This window comes from Microtus oregoni, unplaced genomic scaffold (genome assembly GCF_018167655.1).
Source record: "Microtus oregoni isolate MIOR12 unplaced genomic scaffold, Mior012 000023F_ref0000262, whole genome shotgun sequence".
NCBI classification, from domain to species: Eukaryota; Metazoa; Chordata; class Mammalia; order Rodentia; family Cricetidae; genus Microtus; species Microtus oregoni.
In genome coordinates, this window is record NW_024543082.1 from 33,120,577 (window position 1) to 33,134,807 (window position 14,231).

The following is a 14,231-nucleotide window of genomic DNA, read 5'->3' on the forward strand; positions in this document are numbered from 1 at the left end:
TGCTTACTGGCTTGCTTTTTTCTTAATTGAGTTGCTTCCTCGGAGATGACTCCAGCTGGTGTCAAGTTAACACACAACCATCCAACACACCTGACCCCTTATCCTTGTCAACTTGACACACAAACACATCACTGTAAGCCACAGACTTTTCTTTCTTATCTGTCCCCAAGATCTCACATTATTTATATTAATTACAACCGCAGTCTTACACATTCAAACACATTAAAAATTCAGCCTCTTTAAAATATCCAATCTCTTTAATGAATCCAAAATCTCAGAGGCAGGCGGATCTCTGTGAGTTTGAGACCAGCCTGGTCTACAGAGCTAGTTCCAGGACAGGCTCCAAAGCCACAGAGAAACCTTGTCTCGAAAAACCAAAAAAAAAAAAAAAAAAAAAAAAAAAGTGCAAAGTCTTTCCACTGTGGGCTCCTGTAAAAAACAAAATTAGCCAGGTGTGGTGGTGCACGCCTTTAATCCCAGCACTCAGGAGACAGAGGCAGGAGGATCGCTGTGAGTTTGAGACCAGCCTGGTCTACAAATCGAGTTCCAGAACAACCAGGGCTGTTGCACAGAGAAACCCTGTCTAAAAAAACAAAATGAAACAAAATCAAAACTAAGTTAATACTTTCTCATGTCAAGAGGGAAGAACCAGCCACAGTCACTACCAGGTCAAAACAAAACCTAACTGCAACGGTGTAGGAAACTCAATGTCCACTCACAGTCTTCTGGGCTCCTCCAAGGAGCTAGGGTCACTTCTCTGGCTCTGCCCTCTGCGGCACACATGCTTAGCCTCTAATTCTAGCTGTCTCTGCTGCCGCTGTCCTCGGTGGGCATCCCACGGCACTGCCATCTCCAGCTGGTGCATCTTCCGCTACAACCGCGCTGCGCTTTCACGGGGAGCCTCTCCTGGGCTCTCAGGGTGCCGATCCTCAGTTACTCTCCATGACCCCTGCAAAACCAGCACCACCTGGTGACATGGGTTTTGCGGTACCCCCGCCTCCCGCCCCAGTTTGGGTTTTTCAAGACGGCTTCTCTGTGCATCTCTGGCTGTCCTGGAACTCTCTCTGTAGACCAGGCTGGCCTCAAACTCAGACACCCGCCTGCCTCTGTGTCCCTGAGTGCTGAGATTAAAGGTGTTCACCACCACCCAGCTCACCCCGGTGACTCTCACCTCACCAAGTTCAGCTGTTAGCACGAGGCACAACCTTGTCCACTTCTCAACCACAGCTTCTGTGTGCTGACTCTGAGGGAACACTTCCCAGAAGACTTCACCTCAGACAGATGCTGGTTCCTCCTTAATCACCACATGATCTTAGCTCCAGCCAAACGGCATCAATTGTCCCCTAGTGATGCAAAGATTTTACTTCACTCGTTCTGGTCTCCTGTTAACCATGCTGACTTTTCAGCCCCAGCTGACCAGAATGACAGAACCTTAATTCAAAATAGCAGACAACCCTGACAGAGTCTTTTCACTTCCCTCGGAAACTCCACAAGCCAGGCCTCCATCTTGCACTGCTTTCAACATTCCGGTCTTCCAAGCCTGTCCAGAACATCCCACTGTGCTCTCAACACTCAGTGGCTTTTCTAGCCCAACTCTTCAAAGTCCTTCCACAGTCCTCCCAGAAACATGACCATGGTCTGTGAGCACACCCCACTCCTGGTACCAACTTCAGTTAGGGTTTCTATTGCTGCAACAAAACACTATGACCAAAAAGCAAGTTGGGGAGGAAAGGGTTTATTCACCTTACACATCCACGGCACTGTTCATCACCAGAGGAAGTCAGGACAGGAACTCAAAGAGGGCAGGAACCTGGAGGCAGGAGCTGATGTAGAGGCCATGGAGGGTGCTGCTTATTGGTTTGCTCCTCCATGGCTTGCTCGACCTGCTTTATAGAACCTATGACCACCACCAGTCCAGGGGCAACACCACCTACAACGGGTTGGGCCCTTCCCCCTCCCCCATCAACCATTAATTTTGAAAATGCCCTACAAGCTTGCCTACGCCCAATCTTATGGAGGCATTTTCTTAATCGAGGTTCCCTCCTCTCAGATAACTTTACTTTATGACAAGCTGACATAAAGCTAGCTAGCATAAGATCTAAGTTACAGTGTCCCCCAAATTATCAGGGTGAAGGGAAATGCCCGAAGGAAGCTGACAAATCATCGAATGGGAATTCATAGGTGAGAGGTTCAGATTGCCAAACGGTGGCAGTGCCCAAAGCTCATCGTCTCACCAGTGCCGTTTTGTCTCGGCTCTTCCAAACTTTTCCCGAGTTTGCTTCAATTCCATGCTGTAGCGATGGCATTTCCTTACTATGTTGTTTTTACAAATCTCTTTCTTCCAGTACTTGGGATTGAACCCAGGACCTCAAGCATATAAGCCCTACCACTGAACTACACACACCTCCAGCCCGTGGAGTCTGAGTTCTCTTCTTTATCTCAGAAGGGTCTGTTTGGCATGCTGTAAGAACTGGTTTATATTTGTATGAGCCGGTGTTTGTGGATTTGGGTTGTTGTTTGCTTAGGGTAGAGATTGAACTCAATGTCTCCCGCTCTGCCACAGAACTACCCCACTAGCCCTATTTTGAATTTTACATTTATTATTTATTTATTTATTTATTTGGGTTTGGTTTTTTTTTTTTTTTTTTTTTTTTTGAGACAGAGTCTCTCTGTATAACAGCCCTAGCTGTTCTGAAACCCCCTCTGTAGACCAGGCTGGCCTTGAACTCAGAGATCTGCCTCCCTCTGCCTCCCAAGTGCTGGGATTAAAGGTGTGCGCCACCACCATCCAGCAAATTTTGCTTTTAAATATTTCTTTATTTTGAGACAGGATATCACTGTTGTGGTCTTGGTTTTCCTGGAACATGCTATGATGCCCAAGCTAGTGTCAAACTCACCAGACTCTGCCTGCCTCTGCTTCCCGAGAGCTGGAAGTAAAGGCATGTGGCCACCAGTGAAAGATGCTAGTTTTCTTTTTTCTTTTATTTGTTTATTGATTTATTTGCTTGCTTGCTTTTTCAAGACAGGGTTTCTTTGTGTAACAGTCCTAGCTATCCTGGAGCTCACTCTATAGACCAGGCTGGCCTTGAACTCACAGAGATCCACCTGCCTCTGCTTCCTGGGTGCTGGGATTAACAGCATGCACCACCACTGTCCAGTTTAGTATTTCTATTTCCTCTGTCCTACTAAAGTTTGAAACCATCTAGTGAACTGTATAGGAGCAGGAAATGGCGTTGCTGTGCTTAAATTGGACAGAGTTTTTAATACTGAAAAGCTTAGTCAACAACACCCAAAGGAATAAGTTCCCGGGCAAAGCCACAACGATGTGGGTGATCACAACACACCCACTTAGTTCTAGAGCAGCCTGGGGTCTCAAACCAGTGTCCTTGCCCGATTAGCAACTTCACGCCAGCTGGTATCCAGTTTGGAAACTACACTGCTAGGGAGATGGCTCTATGAGGTGATTGTCTGAGTCAATCTCCAGCACCCACAAAAAAAGACTGGTGTACAGCTGGAACCCCACCAGCACTAGGGAGGTAGAGACTGGCAGATCCTGGGGCCTACAGGCCAGCCAGCGTAGCCTAAGTAGTGAGTTCCAGAGTCAAAAGAGACCATGGTGGTGATATTTTGTTTGTGATTTGGCAAACAAAGCTCGCCTAGAGATCAGAGGCTGTGCCGAGCTAAACCACTAGTTAGCCATAGAAGCCAGGCAGGAGTGGTGTTGTAAGAAGGAGGCTGCTTGTTGGTTCCTGGCTGCCTGGTTAGCTTAGCCCCGAAATAATCACACAGAAACTGTATTAATTAAAATCAATGCTTGGCACATAAACGCTAACTTCTTATTGGCTAACTCTTATATTAATTTAACCCATTTCTATTAATCTATATATCATCACATGGCTGTGGCTTACCAGCTAAAGTTCGCAGCGTCTGTCTCAGGCAGTGCATCCACGGCTTCTCTCTGACTCCGCCTTCATTCTCCCAGCAGACAGCCTAGCTTTCCCTTCCTAGTTCTGTTCTTCCCTGCCATAGGCTCAAAGCAGTTCTTTATTCATTAACCAATAAAAGCAACACATAGACAGAAGGACCTCCCATACCAGGGTGGCACACACCTTTAATCCCAGTCCTGAGGAGACAAAGGCAGATGAATCTCTGTGAGTTCAAGACCACCTGGGTTACACAAAATTGATCCAGCCAAAAAGAGAAACAGAGCCAGGTGGTGGTGGTTCACACCTTTAATTCCAGTACTTGGGAGTCATATGTCTTTAATGCCAGCACTAGGGAGTTAGAAACAAGAAGGGATATGGTGGGCGGAGGAGACAGGAGCTCAAGGCATTCAGTCTGAGGACTGTAGAAACAGGATACCCCCTTCTGTCTGAGGATTCCATAGAGGTAAAAACTCCAGTAGCTGGCCGCACAGCTTCTCTGATCTCTCAGCGTTCACATCCTAATATCTGACTCTGGGTTTTTATTATTAAGACTTTGTGCAACAGACCATGTCTGAAAAACCAAGGTAGATGGCTCATGAGAAATGATGCATGCACACACACAAACACACACACATACACGCACATATACACACGCACATACACACACACACATACACACACACATACACACTCACACAAGGAAGCTACAGATTCACCTGTTCTTTAGACAGAGAGGTCTAGACAGGACCTTTAAGTGGACAGGACCTCTGATTGTTAACTTCCAGAGCTAAAAATGCAAAACTAGCAGCCCAAAATCTCCCTGTATAACACTCGAAGACAAAGAAAATATCCAGGAGCCGACTCACCAGGGACGACAAACACATCTATCCTGCCCCCCCCCACATCCGGATTTACTTCCAGACTTTTCTTTCATTTGTTCGTTCATTTCTATTTCACATGTGTGGGTGTTTCGCCTCCATATTCATCTGTACACCACATGTGCTCTCTGAGGCTAGAAGAGGCCATTAGGTCTCCTGCCACTAGAGTTACTGGTGGTTGTGAACAACCATGTGTGTGCTGGGTACTGAACCCAGGGCTTCTGGGAGAGTGGCCAGTGCTCTTAACTGCTGAGGCCTCCCTCCAACCCCTTCCAGTTTTGATTGTGTCTTCCACCTTATTGGGTAATACAGACAGAAGAGAGCTGGACAGAGGGAGTCACTAACCCATGTCCCAGATAATAAATACTTATGTTCAAGACTTTTAAAAAATTAAGTGCATCATCTAAAAAGCCAAACTGAACTGAGAATAAAATCAAGCATGGAACCCTCCTTCCAGCCTCCCCGACTCCTTTGTCCTTTGACCTGCTCCCACAGGAAGACTATAAAACTCAGTGTTGTATCTTTGCTTGCTGAAAAGCTCAAAGGACAGGCGACCGCACTGGGGACAGCGTTTGAACCTATGCTTTTGGCACTCCCATCCCTTCATCAGCCCCCTCTGCCTTCTTAGCTGAGGCTTCCAAAAGCTGTGCTTCCTAAACACAAGGGTTATTTCATGACTGCTGTCCTTCCCTGGGGAGAACTCATTCCCTATCAAAGCAAATATCTCCAGGCTCTTTGTGGGAGGAAGAGAAGGCCTTTTAGGGCACACACCTTAGCTCCACGGTTTTAGTTCAGTACTCAGGCCAGCGCCTGATCTACACAGAGCACAAAACAGATGCTTCTGAAAGAACAGGATCATCATTGAACTGCAAAAAACGGTGAGAGCTGCGTGCTGGAGGCCAGCGCATAGGACGAGGAAATGGTGAAAAACCAAGAAAAACCGGCTCTCAGTGTGGTCTGAGAGAAGTGGCCATCTGCTTCCGGCCTTCCTCTCCTCCCACTAGATAAAACTTCCTGAAGATATGGCGGGATCTCCAGAGGACAGCCACAGTGGCACCAGTAAGCCAAAGACAGAGGTGGCAGTGGGGGTAACTGTCACAGCATGGAATTGCTGCTAAGAGGTAGATAGGACCCTCCTGTTTCTGACTCCCTGTGGGAGGTTACAGGTTTGGGGGGGGGGGGGGGTTACAGGTGGGGTGGGTTACAGGTGTAGGGCTTTTTAGGCCACATCTAAACTCAGACCCTCAAACTCTTTATGGACTGAGCTATTTCCTCAGCCGGGTTTATGGGGTTATTATAAGTAACAGTAGAGCTACCTTAAGAACGGGAAAATTTTGTGAGCTGGTTAGGTAATACAAAAGGACCAGCAGTCTTCAGCAGAGAAGAGGCTAGCCTTCTAGAAACCGAAGAACAGGTGATGATAAACTCTGTTCACCACGAAATGAGCAAGATCTACAAAATAAAACGTTCAGTGTTACCAAGAGGTTTGCAATCTATTTAGGAGAAGTAGGTTTAATAGCGTAAAAATTAAAAAATTCAACAAAGTTATGTGTATATAGTATGTATTTAATGTGGTAGATGGCCCAAAGCTAATTTTTAGCTTAAACTAAGTCAAAAGTTTAGATTTAAACAAATATTTACAACTATGAAAATCAAGAAAATCTAGAAAAGGGGCAGCTGTTAAGGTTTGTGTGCCACATATTAAAGAACGTTTGAAAGCTACAGGAGTTAAAACTGTGACACTGGGGGCTGGAGGGACAGCTCATCCGTCAACCAGAGTCACATCTACATCCCCTCAAATGCTGAAACCCAAACTCAGAGTGGGAAAGAGTCAGGTCAAGGACAGACCCTGCCGCAGTGGAGGAGGCAGAGAGGATGGAGGAGGATGCTTGATGCCTTCTTCTGACCCCCATGGGCACACAGGTGCAGAAACCTACACACACACACACAGAGGCTTTCACACACACACAGAGGCTTGCACACACATGCTCGTACACACACAGAACACACGAGTGGGTAAGTGAAGGAATTTTAGGAAGAGTGTGATATTAGTCCATGGGAAGTCAGATGTAACAGGGTAGATGTGAGAGTCATTTGTATCTGAAAACAAGATGTTTGAAATCAGTGGGAGGCGAGGGGGTTGGCCAACAGATTATCTGTTACAGCCCAAGTAAGGCTGGATTTACACCAAGGTTAATTATTTATTAGTAAATAATGTGGAAGCGAGTTCTAGGACAGCCAGGGCTATTATTACACAGAGAAGTCCTGTCTTGAAAAACAAAACAAAACAAAATAGAGTTTGAGTAGAGAAGACCTTTCAAAATCCAGCATAAAATTCTGAACTGTATAAGAAAAGTCAACAAAATGTAATGTATGAAATGTGGAAATGTCAGTGCTGGGACAATGGCTCAGCAGTCAAGAACCTGTATTACTCTTGTAGAGGACCCGAGTCCCACACCCAGTGCCCACATTAGGAGGTTTGCAACTACTTGAAACTCCAGGTCTCGGGGACCGAACAACACACTCTTTTGCCTCCATCAACACACATAAATGGACACAAACACATAAACAAAATAAACACAAAGAGAATAAATCGAAGAAGAAGGAGGAGGAGGAGGAGGAAGAGAAGAAGAGAAAGAGGAAAAGGAGGAGGGGGGAAGGAGGAGGAGGAGAAGAGGAAGAAGAAGAGGAGGAGGAGGAGGAGGAGGAGGAGGAGGAGGAGGAGGAGGAGGAGGAGGAGGAGGAAGAAGAAGAAGAATCTGACAGTGTCTGCAGGGACCTTGCTGTAGTTTGCTCTGCAGTGTTCTCCAAAGGTTCAGGTGTTATAGGACTGCCGTCCAGTTTGTAGTTTAACAGATAGGTGGGAGAGCCTTTAAGACCTAGAAGCTCGTGGGGGAAGCTAGGTCACTGGGAAAACATACTTCTGAAGAAAATACTTCATTTGTATTTTAATAAATAAAGCTTGCCTGAAGATCAGAGAGTAAAACAGCCACACTGGTCAGCCTTACAGACCAGGCAGTGGTGACACATGCCTTTAATCCCAGAATCCACACTAGTTTGCCATAGAAACTGGGTTGTGCATGCCTTTAATCCCACTGGTGCACACGTTTACGCCCAGAATTAGAGAGGATTATAAAACGGGAGGAGACAGCTCTCAGGCTCAGTTTCATTCTGAGATTCCTGGAGGCAGGATCACCATATTGAACAGAGGTCAAGGTAAGAAGCAGTGGCTGATCCTTACTTTTCTGGTCTTCAGGTTGAACCCCAATATCTGCCTCTGAGTTTTCATTAATCATGCTTCAAAGATCTCTCTCTCGCTCTCTCTCTTTCTCTCTCTCTCTCTCTCTCTCCTGCCAAAAGGCAAACAGACAGCACAAGTCTAAAACAACATGCCAAGCAACCACGGATTGAGAGCATGAACCGGAACAAACTTAATAAGTTATCTGGGGGTCTGTCACAGAGCAGGCTAGCACGCCTTGAGCACCGTAAATGTCGCCACATATGCGTATCGCCTGTGTACCCCATTGCAGCACTATTCGCAGCAACAAAAGACTGGAAAGCATAAACAATACATCAAACATATAAACTAAACTAATTTTGGTGTACCCTTAAATACAATGACCTTTCTTAACTCCAATAAGGCAGAATCCCACAGACAATATACTGGTCCGGGACGATTCTCAGCCCTTCTATGAAAAGAAGTGCGTGAAGGAAAACCCGAAGTATATGCCACACATGAGCAAAAATGTTCAATTTCCATGATTACCCCTACAAGGCTGCCTCAGCCAGGAAGAGAAGCCGCTTCTGGGTGGACTGATGGGCTAAGGTATCAGGGGAAGAGGAAGGCTTAACTTGCTTTTCATCTATACACTTTTTATTGTTTTTAATTTAATTTTTTATTTTATGTGCATTGGTGTTTGCCTGCATGTATGTCTGTGTAAGGGGGTCAGATCCCCTGGAACTGGAGTCATAGACAGTTATAAACTGCATTGTGGGTGCAGGGAATTGAACATAGCTCCTCCGTAAGAGCAAGTGCTCTTTACCACTGAGCCATCTCTTCAGCCCCATGTACAACATGTTAAAAGAGGATGAACTAACAGTCATAATTAAACTGGGAGAGAAACAAAAACCAACCGCTTGGAGAGCTGGCAGTGGGGGTGAGGTAGACAGTGCAGCCGTCTGGATGAGACTGCCTCCCGCGGGCACAGATGTCAGACGGCACAGCACAGATGTCAGAGGGCACAGCTGTCTGGATGAGAATGCCTCCTGTGGGCACAGGTGACTGGGTTCCTAGCTGGTGCCGCTGTGTGGGGAGGCTCAGGGGATGGCCTTTAAGGAGAGTGTCGCTGGAGGAAAGCTTTGAGGTTCCTGCTTCTGCTGCCATGCCTGCTATGCACTGCCACGCTGTCCCTGCATGATGGACTCTAACCCTCTGGAAACTGAAGCCAAAACAAACTCTTCCTTCAGTAAATGATCTCGGTTGTGTTGTTCTATCCCAGAAACGGAAAATTAGGAAACCAACGCAGAATGGCTGTACAAACGGAACAATTACTTGGTGATGCCTTAGAGGGTGCCTGCCCTGGGAGACCTCCAGGTTGGTCACTATTTCGAACACAGTTTGGGATATTCTGAGCTTGGTCTAAATGAAGATCTGAACAGAGTTGTGTAAACAGAGGTTTTAGTCCAGACTGTCTGCTTCCCAACCTGGTAACAGCTTCTAAATCATCACACAGAGGCATAGTATTATTTATAAACACTTGACCAAGAGTTCAGACTTATTACTAGTTAACTCATACATTTAAATTATATTTCTATTTATGATTTGCCACATGGCTATAGCTTTATTAACATGGCATGTTTATCTCCTGCTCCCTCTGCATCTGGCTGGCAACTCCTCACTCCACCCTTCTCCTTCCTGTCATCCTTAGTTTGGTTTCCCACCTATACTTCCTGCTGGCTACTGGCCAATCAGCATTTTTGTTTGTTTTTTGTTTTTAAGACAGGGTTTCTCTGTGTAACAGCACTGCTTGTCCTGGAACTCACTCTGTAGACCAGGCTGGCCTCAAACTCACAGAGATCCACCTGCCTCTGCATCTCCAGTGCTGGGATTAAAGGCATCAATCAGAGTTTTATTAAAACAATTCAAGTGATAAATCTTTACAGTGTACAAGAGTATTATCCCACAGCATTTCCCCCTTTTGTCTACTTTAAAAGGAAGGTTTTTAACTCTAAAACTGTAAGATTATATATAGTAAATAGTTATCAAATAAAAATTACAGTTCTTTTTATTTTGCAAAATTAGAGAAAATACTCTCTATTATCTATCTTATTTTAGTGAGTCTAAAGTTTTACATCTAATTTACCTTTTTATCATAACTAGGGAAAACTAGCTATATAGTCCAAAGACCCCAGAGGGGAAATATTACCTAATCAGAGGACCTCAAATTGCCTGGACAGTCACCCAAGGTTCCTTTGCAACAGTGGGCATCCAACTCTGACCTACAGGTCTAGCATATCTGACAGACTTTCCTGTGAAGTGGGGAATTCTGAATGACTGTCCTACCTTGTCTTGGCAAAGTTCAGAAGCTACCTATTTTGTGTTCTGCTGGCCCAGTTCGGATAGTAACTGTCAGCAATTGAGGAAAGAGCAGTTTCTTTGCCCATATGGCTAGCTTTTACCATAAGGAAAGCAAACTCCATATGGAGCTTTTTGATGCTCATCAACCTCTTTGAAGTAATCAGTGCTGCCATGAGCAGATGTGCCTCACTGTTGAGGAAATTCTAAGTTATTAAAACTTTTTTTTGGTGTTTTGAGACAGGGTTTCTCTGTAGCTTTGGAGCACATCCTGGAACTAGCTCTTGTTGACCAGGCTGGCCTCGAACTCACAGAGATCCACCTGCCTCTGCTGCCCAAGTGCTGGAATTAAAGGTACCACCACCTGGCTAAGTTATTAAAACATTTTAAGTGCCATATACTGTACACCTTTGAAGTGTTTGAAGATTACCTATCTATCTGAAATACATTTCTGTATATCTAGAAAATCTAACTAACATGGCTATATGTTTGGCTATTATAGATGTCTATTAATCTTTATTTCTTAATTATATATATTATATATATATTTTTAAATATTTATTTATTTGTTATGTATACAATATTCTGTCTGTGTGTATTCCTGCAGGCCAGAAGAGGGCACCAGACCCCATTACAGATGGTTGTGAGCCACCATGTGGTTGCTGGGAATTGAACTCAGGACCTTTGGAAGAGCAGGCAGTGCTCTTAACCTCTGAGCTGTCTCTCCAGCCCCATACATTATATTTTTAATGAGCTACATAAACACATGCCTTAAACAAGAGTAGAAACATACATACAGCATAACAGAGATAACTTTAAATTTTGTATCAATACACTAAAAGCCATACCAATGTAAAATTTCCTGATATTAATGGCTATTTTGTGGATTAAATTCAATAATCTATTCTTTTATTCTATTTCTATATCATATTCCCTTTTCTTCTTTTAGGAAGAGATCTCTTAAGTTAATTCTTTTGTTTAGCCTTTTTTTTTTACTGGGACCAAGAATGATTTTTAATCAATCCCCTAAATTAGGACAAACATCCCTAACCCATTATTTTGGGAATATGGGCATAGTTCTCTAGACTTCTTCCTGCTGATTGTGGGCACTGATAGTCTTTGATGGATCCTAAGAAAATTTAGGATTATGGTCAAGGCCTGGCTGGAATATTCTGTAAGAATGGTTTATTTCAGCCAACAGCCTTGAAGCTATTCTGTATGCAGAACTCAGAGGAAACCGAAATCAAGGCATTCTGAAAGGTTGGATCATCTGGGCCATCCATTCCCATTGGAAATTTTCCAGAAGGGTCTTCCTCAATCAAACCTGAGTTTTCTTAACTCAGAATAAACTCAAAGCCTCTCATTTCCTGTGGAAACAAAAGCATAACCTCTCCCCCAAAGTAACATATTGTTTGACTTAAATTTTAAAATACATATGCTGTAGGATAATGTTCTTGTACACTGTAAAGATGTGTTACTTGTTTTAGTTTAATAGAACACTGATTAGCCAATAGCCAGGTGGGAAGTAAAGGTGGGGCAACCAGACAGGAGAATTCTGGAAAGAGGAAAGGCAGAGACGCAGTCTCCAGCCAGACACAGAGGAAACAAGATGCGAATGCCTCACTGAGAAAAGGTACCAAGCCACATGGCTAAACATAGATAAGAATTATCGGTTAATCTAAGTTGTATGAGTTAGTTAGTAATAAGCCTGAGCAATAGGACAAACAATTTATAATTAATATAAGCCTCTGTATGTTTATGTGGGACTGAATGGTTGTGGGATCAGGCAGGATCTGTATATATATATATATATATATATAGGCTTGGTTGTGGGACCAGGCAGGATGTGTATGTATATATGTATATATATATATATATATATATATATATATATATATATATATATATAGGCTTGGTTGTGGGATCAGGCAGGATATATATATATATATATATACATATATATATATATATAGGCTTGGTTGTGGGATCAGGCAGGATCTGTATATATATATATATAGGCTTGGTTGTGGGATCAGGCAGGATCTGTATATGTATATATAGGCTGGTTTAGTAGAGCAGTTTATGTGGGACTGAATGGTTGTGGGATCAGGCAGGATCTGTATATATATATATATATATATAGGCTGGTTTAGTAGAGCAGTTTTCCTTATCCAAGGTCTCTTAGCAGCCAAAACGTTTTAAAGACAACACAATAACATACATAATCCAGACTCTATATTTTTCTATCTTTATGTGGTTATTTATGGTTGTGAGCCTAGCCTTTAACGGCTGAGCCATCTCTCCAGCCCATCTTTATGTGGTTATTATAATCTTTTTTACTCTTTTTTTTTTTTTTTTGGATTTTTTCGAGACAGGGTTTCTCCGTGGCTTTTGGTTCCTGTCCTGGAACTAGCTCTTCTAGACCAGGCTGGCCTCGAACTCACAAAGATCCGCCTGCCTCTGCCTCCCGAGTGCTGGGATTAAAGGCGTGCGCCACCACCGCCCAGCGTTACTCTATTTTTTAAAGGGCTTTCTCTACCCTTTGTTTTCTCTCCCAAGCTGACAAAGACTTGTAAACACATTGTGACTTGCTCAGAGGTTTGCTTTGTTTGTTTTTTGCTTTTTTCTTTTTGTCTGAATCTGTCTTTACTGTGTATCTCTATCTTTTTTTTTTTTTAACAGACTTAATGCACTTTTATTTTCCTGTATAAAAACCCTAATGTGGTGGCCACAGCTGGAGCCTGGGTCCTCTGAACAGAGACTCTGGTGTGGGTTTTCACAAGATGGTCAGTGAATTCCTGATAAGGAGACTTGGTGAACACAGTCTCTTTCCAGAGGTCGGGGGTCAGGTAGCTGTAGGTCTTAGAGATGCCATCAAAGGTGGCCTTGGCAAAGTTGCCCAGGGTGGCAGTACAGCCCCTGGCTGATGTGTAGCAGTCATCAATGCCAGCCATCATCAGTAGCTTCTTGAGCACAGGAGCAGAGACTATGCCAGTGCCTCTGGGGGCAGGGATGAGACGCACCAGCACAGAACCACAGCGGCCTATCACTTTGCAAGGAACAGTGTGGGGCTTGCCAATCTTGTTCCCCCAGTAGCCTCTCCGCACAGGGACAATGGAAAGCTTGGCCAAGATGATGGCCCCTCGGATGGCAGTGGCTACCTCCTTGGAGCACTTGACACCGAGACCTACGTGACCATTGTAGTCCCCAATAGCGACGAAAGCCTTGAACCTGGTCCGCTGGCCTGCCCTAGTCTGTTTCTGCATGGGCATGATCTTCAGAACCTCATCCTTTAGGGAAGCTCCCAGGAAAAAGTCAATAATCTCAGATTCCTTAATGGGCAGAGAGAACAGGTAGATCTCCTCTAGGGACTTGATCTTCATGTCCTTAACCAGGCGGCCCAGCTTGGTGACGGGAATCCACTCCTTGTCTTCAGCTTTACCTCCGCGAGCCCTGCGGCCTCGGCCTCGGCCACGTCCTAGACCACAGCTATGGCCCCTCAGACCGCTGCCAAATCCTCCGCGGAAGCCGCCATGGCCTCCTAATCCTGGGCCCCCGGATCCTCCGGGCCCTCCCGCTGCACCGGCATCATCCGCCATTTGGTGTTTTCCAGAAGAAGAAGAAGGCATATCTCTATCTTATGCTGACCACGTGAGTCTGTAAACTGCTAAGTGGCCAGACTAAATGGATGCTCTGGAGGCTGGCTCCATCACTCCTTGGTTCCCTGACAGAGGTACATGTTTTGTCAGCTCTGGGAGCCAGCTTATCGCCCCAACTCTGGGAAGTTTCTAGGTCCATGCTGCCATGAAGTAATGTGCCCCCAGCTGCAAATAAACACTATTTAAGTGTTTG

General features: G+C 44.7%; 1 protein-coding gene across 1 annotated transcript; it reads right to left on the reverse strand.

Moving 5' to 3' along the window:
• Positions 1-13,063: 13,063 nt before the first annotated feature.
• LOC121461725 (40S ribosomal protein S2-like) lies at positions 13,064-13,978 on the reverse strand. The gene has a single exon (XM_041672939.1). It carries the CDS (start codon positions 13,976-13,978, stop codon positions 13,064-13,066), a length of 915 nt encoding a protein of 304 aa, XP_041528873.1.
• Positions 13,979-14,231: the final 253 nt, after the last annotated feature.

Bases quoted from the DNA above. Each gene is read 5' to 3' on its own strand.
- LOC121461725 (XM_041672939.1), bottom strand. From the start codon at position 13,978: ATGGCGGATGATGCCGGTGCAGCGGGAGGGCCCGGAGGATCCGGGGGC.